Genomic DNA, 12,223 nt, shown 5'->3' on the forward strand with positions numbered 1-12,223 from the left:
CGAAATTAAAATAGATTATTCCAGGCCATTTGCAATAAAACACAGCTTTGCAGCTTAGTCAGAAAGTCATTTAAAAAAGTCAAAACATAGTACACATAGGTCAATACAGGAGGTTAGGGGTGGCAGAAAGCGACCTGGTACTCCTAAAGGGTCGCGGGGTTCATTGCCAAGTAGCGGCATTTGGGTCTCGCGGGCCTCACGGGCGATGATGTTATCCCCTTGTCAGTCAGTGCTTCATTAAGTACATATACTGAGTCCTGAAATGTATCGAAAATAGTAATATTTATTCTCTTACGCGCTTTGAGGGTCGAGCGGTCGAAGAATTGACAGAGAAGACAGAGCGGAATTCTTACTTCTCTCCGAGGCAGGCAGTTAGCTGGCTTCCCCCAACCCCCCTTTTTAGGCTCGTCGAAGAACATGACACCCCGCTGGGCGATAAGGAATTCTGAGAAAAGTGCCTTTTTTCCTCCTACTCCTCCACCACCACCACCCCCTTCAACGTTCCATATCTCATCCATACAGCTAGTACTCTCTATTGAGGATTTTGGAACTACATGTGTTGTATTCGTTCTCTGCGTGCTTGGGAGAAACTCAGGATCTTAGCCTTAATAGCCTACCCTTCTATAATTGGTTTCTATCATGTAGCAGAAAACTGATAATACTAGTGTATAGCATAGCAAGGCTTTTTAATTGAATAGTAAAGCCCTTTAATTGGGTATTGAATACGTAGCAAGACCATTTGAACACTTTTTGAAGTCAAAGATTGTGGTCTGGCATAGCTAAGAAATTTGTAGTCTGCACCCAAATGAAGTAATAAACTGTTTTCTCCTGTTTGTGACAAGATGGAGTCTTCCAATTAATTAAGATTTCTGCTAAGTAATAAAGTTTGGGTAGCTGTTGTTTTAAAACAATTTAACAATTTTTTTAATAAATTATTTAAAACAGAAATTATAACAAAAAACTACAAACATACATCAGTCCCCTGTAAATTATCACAGATCATTAAGAACATAATTACTTATTTCAATCATATTTAGTGCTGTGCTGCTTTAAGATACCTAGTACACCCATCATGACAATAGATGTACACAAGCTTCTTGCCCATCACTGTTTATACAAGATGCTCTACACAAGCATTCACTGTATTCATCTCGCCAAGCCCTGCTTCAGAATATACTCTTGGTCTCTGATCCAAAGTCGCTCGCAGATTATGTTCAGAGTGGGTGCCACTTCGTGAACTTCATTCCGTTCCCCCGACCACCTGCTGTCCATCTTCAGTACAGGCATTTGCCACTTCATCTCAAACTCTTCCACGTCTGCACTCGACACTTCCATCCGGCCGGTCACGTTATACCTAAAACAAAAACATGCATGCAGTAGTGTACAATTAATTACAAATATAGTGTATTTGCAACTGCTCCCAAAACGTTAAGAAAACGGTAACACTGCAGCTTATATACTGTTTCCATAACATGAACCAAATTTTATCAATAACATATTTTTTTTTGCTCTCATAAAATTTGCCCTTATTAACTAAATATCTCCATAACTCCTAGAAATAAAAAAAAATAATTGAAGTGATAATATATAGATAATTTACTCCAAATTATCAAAGTATGCCCGAACACAAACATTGTTCGTTACAACTGCCACCATTGTACCACAAAAGTTTTCATTCAATGAATCTCCCCAAAAATATAAATGCCATGGAAGGTTTAACTGGACTATTTAAACACGTTCAAAAACGGTCAGAAATTATAAAATTTCACAAAATCAATGCCTCAGTTCTAGAGGATAAAACCAGTGAAACTGGGAGGTGTAACTGCAATACTCTAAACATAAAAGAAAGTGTACACACTCACCCAGTTCCAATGGCAATATTAGTGGGATTGTCACCTTCTTGTGTGATCTTGCCAATAAGTTGTGGCAAGTCTGCAAAACTGTTCTTATCCATGAATGAAAACACATACATGTTTGCATCTGCCTTCTGTCTGCAAGCCTAGAACAAATATAGTAGGCATATGACCTAGTATAATTATCACTTCTTAACATACTGTTTCATTTTTTAAATAATTATTTATACTTAGTAATATAACACATTAAATGTAGAAGCTCAAAAACACTAATATAACATATCACACGTTTTCTGAATGAAAACTGGCATCTGGCAACATGAATTTGTAACGGTTTGTTACATACAAAAATAAAAAGATGTTGCGCCAATTTTAGTTTTAGTTTTTATTTTTTTCAAATTAGAATGCTGCACTGACAAATCCAAACACTTTCAATGTTTCGTTCACTCGTTCCATTCGTACATGCGCCTGTAGAGAAATGCTCGCAGCTCGGGCGAGGAAAATTACTAAAAAAATAACGTTGATTAAGTTCTTCAGTAAAATCTTACTGTAAGCTGTAAGTAACAGAAATCAGTGCAACCTCAAACAGGGCCGCACCTAAAGAAAAACCGCGAGCCGCCGAAACGCGGCCTCGCCTAGCAGCGATCGCCCGACGACTGGTGAAATCCTGCCACCGTCTCCTCCACGCAGGGAGGAGAAGTCACATGACCTCACCGACCAATCACATGCACGCTTCATTCACACTACACATTACAAGCCAATAAGAATACAGAACACACATAGAAAACCATTTTCATACATAGAAACAGGGACTTTACATTCTCCTTCTCTCTCCCACACCGTGAGACAGCAGTTATCACACAGTTCCCATGACCAGTGGTGAATCCCAGCTTTTATCTCTGTTGGAGGGGAATCACTGTTTCTTTCTCACTTGCACTTACAGGCCTCTTATGCCTCTCTCTTTCTACACATCACCTCAGACACAGTCCCGTGGTCTATAATTATTATGCAACACGTTAATGAAAATTTAAGAACAGCAACCATAATACAAATTACTTTACAAAGTTACACTTATTTAGAAAAAACCTGAAAAAGTAGGCCAAAACAGGCAAAAATCTAGTACAGCGACTTATTTGTGAATAGTTACATAAAAAATAGCAATGATTGAAAATGTCTGTTAAAATACAAGGTACGTTCATAAAACACTCAGCAAGTGAAATATCAATTCTTAAATATATAAAAACGGTAAAATATCATCAGAAAGACTTTTTAAGAAATATTTACATGCATAAAAATAGTTTAAAAGAAAAATATTTAGCTAGGAGGGCAGGGGTTTTGCAATGTTACAAAATCCATGGCTAAATTAACTTTTGTTTATTGATCATTGAGCATGTTATGGACCATGAAGGCCATAAAGCGTAAATACTTCAGAACATGAAACTTATTATGGCTCGACCTTATCTGTGATATCAGATATATTTTTTGTTTTTAACTTATTCTAGATATAAAAAAAATTTATTTATGAAAATTGTGCACAATAACGACGTATAGGAGCAAATAAAAAAAAAATTTAGTGAGTGACCATGATGCAATAAGGAATTTTATAAAATGTTAATAATGAATACAATAAAACCTGGCGAACCTAAATTCAGTTAACCAAAACCAGGGGTTGGTCGAAATGCCTCCAGAATCGCGAATCCAATACAGTACATGTGTTGTTACTTTCGGTCGCCCCATTGTTGAACAATGCTGAGAGTCAACGCCAGCTGACTTCCTTCTAATTAAAATATGACCGAACACTGCAGCTAAAAAATGTTGGGAGGGACGCAAGAAACAAACAAAAATTACCCAGATTTCAGAATGAGTAAATTTATACTAAATATACATTTATGTACTTTAATCCCAAAATTTTAATTTTAACTTTAATAATAACATGAGTGTAGCCTACAAAGAGAGTTTTGAATTTGTCTGGCCTTCAAAACATTTCAGAATTACATACTGTAATTAAAAAAAAAAAATTGTATTCGATGTTTAAGGCTAAAGAGAAAAAACATTTTCTCCAAAACCACTTACCAACCCCTTCCCCATCCTTAGTCTGGTTAACCAGGGTTGTACAGTACTTTCCTAACTTTTAACTAACAGCAGACAATGTGCTGCTTGTATCCGAGGCCTAATTGAGGATAACTTCAGTACATTTTTTCTAATTAAAAAACTTTCATGCAATGGCTGTTACAGCATTAAATCACACCGCATGTCCACCCTCCAATCATCAAATGATCATTTAATAAACAAGCAACATAGTAGAGAAAAAATGTTATGACCACACTCTAAAATTAAAATAAATGCCAGTTATTTACATGGTTAATGTTTCACTTGTAATTCATGTAGTTTGCTGTGCCACAGGCTATTATGGGCTGGACCGCACGTGTGATGGTGGGGGTACTGCCCCTACACCCCTGCACAAAGGCTCACTTCAGCATGTGGCACCTCACGATTTCCTTCACTGTTCTATTTACACAGGCTCTTGTGCAAGTTCACTGCACTTATTGTCAAGTAGGTATTACTAGTTTAATAGTTTCTGTATTTTTATAGATTGTAATCAAAATACATTTTGTAACAAAAAGTATACCATACAGCCTAAGCTATAATATACCCTTTAGGACTTAATATATTATATTTCTGGTTAGTCTTAGAATAATAAAAGTGTAAATAGATACAAGTCAACAATTGCTGTTACTTTTATTTTTTTAATATTTGTATGGTATACAAAAATATTAGAAAAACTATAGAAATTCTGACATTTTTATTCCCTTACAGACAGTATGAGAATAATACAAAACCAACAACAAACAGCATTTTATCTATGTAAGCATTATAATAAAAAAAATTTCAAATATTTCCATTGAGTCATGAGACTGAGCTACCTACATTAATTTACTCTTTCCAAATAAATACTTTTTTTAAACAATGCATAAAGAACTGCACTTACAGGTAAAATATGACTATACTTTTTTATACTGCTATCATCAGCATCCCAGATGTGAAGTTTGAAAAGTATTATCTTATCCCATATCTTGACCGGCCAATAAACATTGCTCTTCCTGATGCCTAGAGTTTCTGTATATGTGCCAACATGCTTAAAAGCAGCGCCACACAACCTAGCAATGGTCGCTGACCTGCTCACACCAGACTTGCCGGTAACAAACACCTTGTATGACACTTCTTCAATACTGTGGGGCAGGCTAGGTCTCTCCAGTATTCCTACAACAAAACAGTAAATACAAAAATTGTTTACAGTTCTACATAAGACATGCACATGGCTGGCTGATAGCAATTATAGATAGAAAGATAGAAAGATAGAAGAGATGAAATATAACAGTGGTGTAATTGTCTCACTATCAAACAAAGTTTAAATGCTTAGTTTAAGGCCAGCACTCAAATGGCAGAGTATGCTCTTTCGTGCTCTCGTACTCCTGTTGGTTTTAACATGCAAAAGAACCAAAGTGAATACTTTCTGGCACTCTTGGATGACCTTTTTATCTTTAATTCTGCAGGTTTACCTACGTAGCTCTTGAATGCACACCAACTTTCAGTGTTCTGGGTTCAAGTTCGGGGTAAAGCATTGGCCAAACATTTGTACTGCTTGAAGATGTGCCTGGTTATTAATTAATGTCTTGGCCATAAAACGAATAATTAAAAAACAGGTGAAGGTTACTTCTGGCTAACAGTTACATATGTGAAATGGTGGAAATGTAACAATTGAGTAATTGTTCAATTCAGGTCCATGTTTTTAAGCGCTGAGTTATTCAATGTGTACTTCATTAACTGATTTAAACTAATAACGCTACTGAAACGTTGACATACCGAATATTTTCCTTCCCACCGTTTGTGGATCATAAAAATATTGGAGAACTGTTTCCCCTTCTGCAGATTTCTGCCAGTCCAACGAAACAATACTTCCTACATTCATATTTTCAATTTTTATTTTATTTTTAAAGTGATACTATAACGCAACGAAGTACATAAACAAATGTTATGGAATTCTTATATCTGTCATCTGAGTATGAAATAAACAACGGGTCGTTGGAAATAAACTATTTGTGTCATAGAATTAATTACCACAAAGGTAAAATTTCCCTAAGGTTTTTATTAAATTTCAAGGAGTATAAAAAAGATTAGCATAAAAAAACATTCGAATGGCTAAAATAATACGAAATAAACAACAAATTTCAAATGTACTATAATAAAATACAAAAAATTTAACTTTAACAGGTAGCGCACACTTTAACAAAATTTTCCAAAATCTTACTTCTGATGAACAAAATGCACTATTAATTAATTCTGATGGTCGTGTCTTGCATTAGGCACGAATCAATAGTGAAGCCATACTTACACACCTTTTAACGGGCGTCAGGATGTCAAAATTCCGCATGTAATAAGTTCATACAGTTGTCACGCTGAAAGTCATTTGGCGAGCCGCTGGGACATGATCGCTGGCCGCATTTAGTAATGCCATATGATCGGTATTCAAAACACCATCCACAATCTTAATGTGTTGTATGATCGCAAATGTCAAATGGTTGTAGGCAATACCACCCTATAGAGTTATGTGCTTCTGCGCACGACAGGGTTTGCTGCGCTTCTAGTGTGCAATATGGAGATTCCAAAAAGGTGAAGCTGCTGGGTGTTAGTAGGCGCAGTACAACTCCAGCTACCAGGCGTCGCAACACTGAATCAGAGCCACGCGAAGAAAGCTCCAGTAGGCCAGAAGCTAGGTCAAGAGAAATTTCAAAACAAAAAGATTACTCCGCGGGCTCGCATAAATAGTCCAACGCTTAACATCAAAACGCCCTGTTCGGCATGCTACAATCTTAAGCAAAACAGACTAAATTGTGGAACATTACCAAGGCTAGACAATCCACAGTGATTAAAGTATTAGGTGTACCGAGACACCCAAACCATCCCCGAACCAAACTGCGTGCATAGCTTCGGTCAGGGCTACCAGGGACGTTCACTCCAGTAAAGCGAAAGACCCTCCAGAACAACTAAATGGTAGCCAAGGCCATGCTGCCCTTATGCAACTGTGGTGAAGGGCACTGCCTTGCTGGCCTTCGCGATACCTATCGCCATCACATCACCCCTCCAATTATTTCTCTCGAGACGTGCACTACGGAAGAGGCTACACCCAGACTTCACCCCAGAACCCAGACACACAGGTCAAACTGCTTGATTATGTTTTTGTAATGGCAAGTATGGCATTTAATATAATTTAAATATAAGGTTTTTCTATTTACACTTGTTTTGTGCCTTATGGTACGAGGTGCTGCTGTCTTGTTGCTCATGCCATTATCTTCCAACAGACTTTGACAGATTGTGGCTCAGGGGCAGATACACTTTTCTGTAGGAAGCCTTCCAATTGAATACTGACAACTTATTTCTGGTAATAATATTCCACAGAACTCAAAATTTTACTAACTAGTCCCGATGTGATATATGGTGTTATTTTGCGGTGCAGGGTCAATCCGAATGTTATCAATTTCATTTCACCATGTGACTATGTCATAAGGTTAGCAACTTAAGGGACTGGCTGTCTCCACACAGTGTGTTTTTATTCAAAAGGCAACACATACGTTTACCGGCATTAGCAAGACCAATTTATTTCTAATATAGATTCATAGCCCCAACATGTTGATGTGTCCCAGCAACAGCATCCAGTGCTGGAGCGGCTTGAGGAGGAGTGAAGGCCTTCTGATATGCTGGCAGCTGCTCCTCGTCGCTTGTCCTGCTTCTCGTCTCTCTTGAGGTGCCTCTTGCCTGCCCTTTAGCTGTGCATGGGGAGGAGGAGGGGAGGGGTCAGGTAAAGTGCGAGGAAGGGGAGTTAGCTGGAGCCCTATAGCGAGCTCCCGAAGGCTGCTCCAGAGGATGGAAGAGGAGAGACATTGACAAGGGGGGGTGGGGGAGAGGAGAGCAGAAAGCGATAAACCAAATATCAAAATCCTGCTTTATTTCCAGATTTCTCTGGGGTAGGGATCTCTGGCTAGGTCATCATTTGTCCCCCAGCAACCCGCAATCAAGGACACTATTTAGTTATTCCGACCACATAGCACTGACAAGCATCTTACATCGTACATCAATTATAAAATATATACGCACTGTAATAAATGTCAATAATGATTTGACGCCAACCACCGGTGCTCCCTCTGGTCCGCAAAGGTCGTTATGCCACAGCAACACTTGCTCCTAAGTGCATCGAACATGCTCGAGCGTTCCACGTGGTTAGGCGCGAGGCCGCAGGACGGTCTCGTGCTCAGTTACCGTCGGGAGCTCGAAGGGGTCGGGCGCTCCGCGAACATCGGGCCATCCACTTTCGCGCTTCATCTCCATATAAGCAATAGTGTAAGTCTTTTAAAATCCTTTAACTAGCTCGGCGCCGACCCCACCCCAGTCGCACGATATTTCGTGCGACTCGTAACTTATTAATTTTTATCCCGACAGGGAGTTTTCTCATATTCTACGTAATTCCATGTCCAGTTTAAGGACAGCGTATAGTGGTACGCAGTTTCGGCTTTACAGCCAGCTAATTGTTATTACCGTAGGCTCGTTGTAACGAGTGTTGAATGCTACTGAATAACTTTCGCCTTTTAATTTTCACCATCTTAAATGTGTAATTTGTAACGTGTGATTTAACTGAATAGCTTTCAATTTCAAGAGACTTTAACGTGTACGTCTCCAGCTGGCGTATCTACGTAATTTTAGAGACATTAATATTTCGTCGCAGGCTAGATTGCAAACAATCCTGAACATAGGGATTTCTCTTTGTGTTTCCGTGTCAGCCTAAGTCGTAGTAACATAAGTTCCGCGACTATCCACCAAATCCTTCACAGGGACGTGTACTCACCGTTTCAGCTTACCGATATTACTTTGCAACCTATCCTGGTCGCGCGCGTCGTTTACATTCAGAGATATGCGTGTCACAGCGGTCCGACAACGGACGCGGCCAGTACCGGGACCAAGAAGTGTATCAATACTGAATAAAGTGCAGTGTCCTGTAACTCGTTTACCAATCACTTACAAGGCGTCCTGGGTGGCCTGAACAGCCCAGGTAGGTTCCGAACCACGACGCGCTCCTGCCTGCAGCCACGAGGCCGAACCCCCGTTAAAACCCCTGAGATCCTTTCCAACGCTAATATTTAATTAAAAACTTAAACAGGCAGCGGGAGTGGCGTCAGATTGGTGCCATCTAGGTTTGGTTGTGGTATCAATCGTCACCTACACCACAAGGCTTGTGTAGAGAAGCAGGTGGGATACTGTTTTCTTTGGGAGGCGGCCATGTTGGTTTCAGGGAGGAGCATGTAGCACTAGCACAAGGGGGCCGAGGCCAAATGCAGGACACGACAATTTGTTACATTTACAGTTAACATTGCACATACAGAAGAGGCTACCTACATATAAACTCCTTTTTGAGAATGCTACAAGGACCAGTTATTAGAGCAGTGTGTATTTTATTTTATGGAGCAAGAGACCACTTGTCAGAACATACCACATCGTGGACTGCATATTAATTATTAATAAAACTACATGTTCCGAAAACCTAGTCATTTTTCGGTTTTAGCCATTGACAGAAATCTTATAGTATGCTGGGAAGGGATTGTACAACCTTATTCAGTGTGCCTAGTGACATGCTGGAGCTGTCTACCCACGAACACAGCATTCAGTTAGTCTCCAAGCTAGCCTGGTACTGACGTCGTCCGACCGAAGGCCACCCTAAAGCCCCACCTGCAACCGCCAGTATCCGACCCCCGCTAACGGAACGCGCCCCTAGCCATGGCCCACCCGAGTCAGGCGAGCGCTGCAGAACAAAGGTATAATCAACGCCCATAACCTAATCGACCAGACAACCAGAGTCCCGTACATTGGAAATTCAATACACATTAAAGAATACAGAACTTTTAATTAACAACCCCGTGCAGGGGAAGTGCGACGTAGGAGTGCCCGGGTCACTCACGTTTTTTAATAATACAGTTGTGAGTGTTCCCCTTGCGGCCTTCAGCCTGATTTCAGTAACGTAGTATGTAACTTAATTAAAACCGCCTCAAATTATCATTTATTATTCGCCACTGGAGCAGTCATCAAGCGACGAACAGTCTCCAGTGTGACTCTGATTATTCAAACTTATTTCATATAAACTTGTTACATCTAATTTCTAAAACGTATATATATATATTAAGTTAATTATTATTCTTTATTGTATGAATTTAGAGCCACTTACATCTTGTTATTAATAGAATATTTTACGAATAACGGAACTTTAGAAACTCTGGCGTGACAGGATGCTCACCCCTCCCCTCGCGCCAGGGCCAGATGCCAGTACCGAGCGACTCGCGGACCGGGACGGACGCACGTCCTACGGGGAGACATCAACCTTTGTCTTCACTGAACTTCCTTCTGGTAACTATAGTCAAACTTCGATACCTTTTTTAATTACTCCCCGTGTGCGCCCGGTCCTTTTCCGGTGTAGGGCCTATCCCAGCCGCGTAAATATAACACTCCCCGCACAACGCATTACACGGGGCAGTGCAGTATACGGCACGGGCCAACTCCAGCAACAACGGACTTTCAGTTAACTGCAGCAGTGCACAGGCACCGGCCACACCTAAGTGAAAACTTTAATTAATTTCATAGCGAGCCGCGGTCCACACAGGTGGGCCTGCGCGTCGCCGTTTGCAAATTACGGGATTGGCCAACTCCAATCAAATTCTCCCCCTCAACCTCGACTGGCATGAGGACTTAATTTTAGGGACGGCGCGTCATAGCGCCCAGTGTAATCATAGTGTACTTTGTATAGGGAAATTGTGTAACTGAAATCGCAAGAGTTGCCGTCGTCCGGGGTCTCGGGCTCGAGTCCCGGTGTGGCTCCTAGTGGGAAAAGGCGGTTCTTGCTACGTATTGTCCGGGTGGGCGCCAGACTAGCTCGGTTCTAGTCGTGAGTTTGGGGTCGTGGATGTATGTGCCCCTGCGTGGCCCACTAGGGCCGGCGGCGGTGTTGCGTGAGATGATTTTAAATAAGAGGCGTGGAGTTGAGGTGGTGGTGTCGTACCTTTTATTCATAGGAACGAGTCGTACACAATACAACACTCTACAGAGGTCCCCGGGGGGGGTTTGCTCGTTATTCCGTGGCGCCGTATGGTTTGTGTTCCGCGTTACGTGGCCTCGGACGCTGTTACGTCTCATACGTCTCACTGGTTACACAGGTAACGTAATTTCGTAACACAAAGGCGGGACACAAAATACACTGAATTAAGGGGGTGCGCACAAGTTACGTTGCACTCGTTACTCGGGTAACGTAAGTTAGCAATACAAAGTACGGGACACAAAAATACACTGAATTAAGGGGGCGCGCACAAATTACGTGGCACTCGTTACTCGGGTAACGTAAGTTAGCAATACAAAGTACGGGACACAAAAATACACTGAATTAAGGGGGCGCGCACAAGTTACGTGGCACTCGTTACTCGGGTAACGTAAGTTAGCAATACAAAATACGGGATACAAAAATACACTGAATTAAGGGGGTGGACGATTGGAGACGGCCAATCCCGTATGCAAATGTCTCGGCGCGGGTGTTGTGCCCACTGTGGTAAAACACGCACCGCAATTAAGTTTGTCCAAGTTCCCTTGCGGGTTTGTGGTCAGCGCCGTGCGCGTGACCTTAAATAAAGTTCTGTAAGTTGCGGGAGGCGGCCCGTGCCGTATACTGAAGAGCAGCCCCGCTGACCAAGTGTGGTGCGGGGTGTCTTTAAATTGATGCGGCCGGATTAGGTCCTGGACCGAAAAAAGGGACCGGGTACTCACGGAGAGGTTAAGTAATAAAAGGGGTTCTGTTAATTAGTGACTATATTTACCGGACGTTACTTTCGATGTAGACAAAGGATGTTGCCTCTCCGTGGGACGAAGGTCCGCCCCGGTCCGTGAGCTGCGCTGAACTGCCGAACTGGCATGGCGTCCGAGGGAGGCTCGGCCTCTCTCGCGCCAGGCGTGACCTCATTACGCTAGACTCCAAACGGGTGTGTCTGGAAGAGATTTTATTGTCGCTAAAATCCTAATTTAATGTTTTAGGAGGAATGGGTACGGTTCTTCTCTTGTCTACTCAGGTTTCCGCGGCTTTGTCTTTGATTGCTGTTCGGGTCGCCTGACTCGGGTGGGCCATGGCCAGGGGTGTGTTCCGTTAGCGGGAGCGTATACTGGCGGGTGCAGGTCGGGCTCTGGGGTGGTCGTCGGCCAGACGACGTCAAACGCCCCCCCCCCCTGTGAAGCCCGACCTTGCGCCGCTTATGGTCCCGCTAACATGGGGCCACCCCTAGCTCCGGCCA

The 12,223-nt window shown here is 41.8% G+C and overlaps 1 protein-coding gene across 1 annotated transcript; it reads right to left on the bottom strand.

The window, feature by feature from the left end:
• Positions 1-14: 14 nt before the first annotated feature.
• LOC134532822 (ciliogenesis and planar polarity effector 2-like) lies at positions 15-5,953 on the bottom strand. Its single transcript, XM_063369736.1, has 4 exons — positions 5,718-5,953; positions 4,843-5,114; positions 1,863-1,999; positions 15-1,354 (listed from the first exon to the last, which is right to left on the bottom strand). The coding sequence occupies exons 1-4, from the start codon at positions 5,821-5,823 to the stop codon at positions 1,147-1,149; spliced, it is 723 nt and encodes a 240-aa protein (XP_063225806.1). The 5' UTR covers positions 5,824-5,953; the 3' UTR covers positions 15-1,146.
• Between the last annotated feature and the right edge of the window lie 6,270 nt (positions 5,954-12,223).

The sequence above is a fragment of the Bacillus rossius genome, chromosome 6 (genome assembly GCF_032445375.1).
Source record: "Bacillus rossius redtenbacheri isolate Brsri chromosome 6, Brsri_v3, whole genome shotgun sequence".
NCBI lineage: Eukaryota > Metazoa > Arthropoda > Insecta > Phasmatodea > Bacillidae > Bacillus > Bacillus rossius.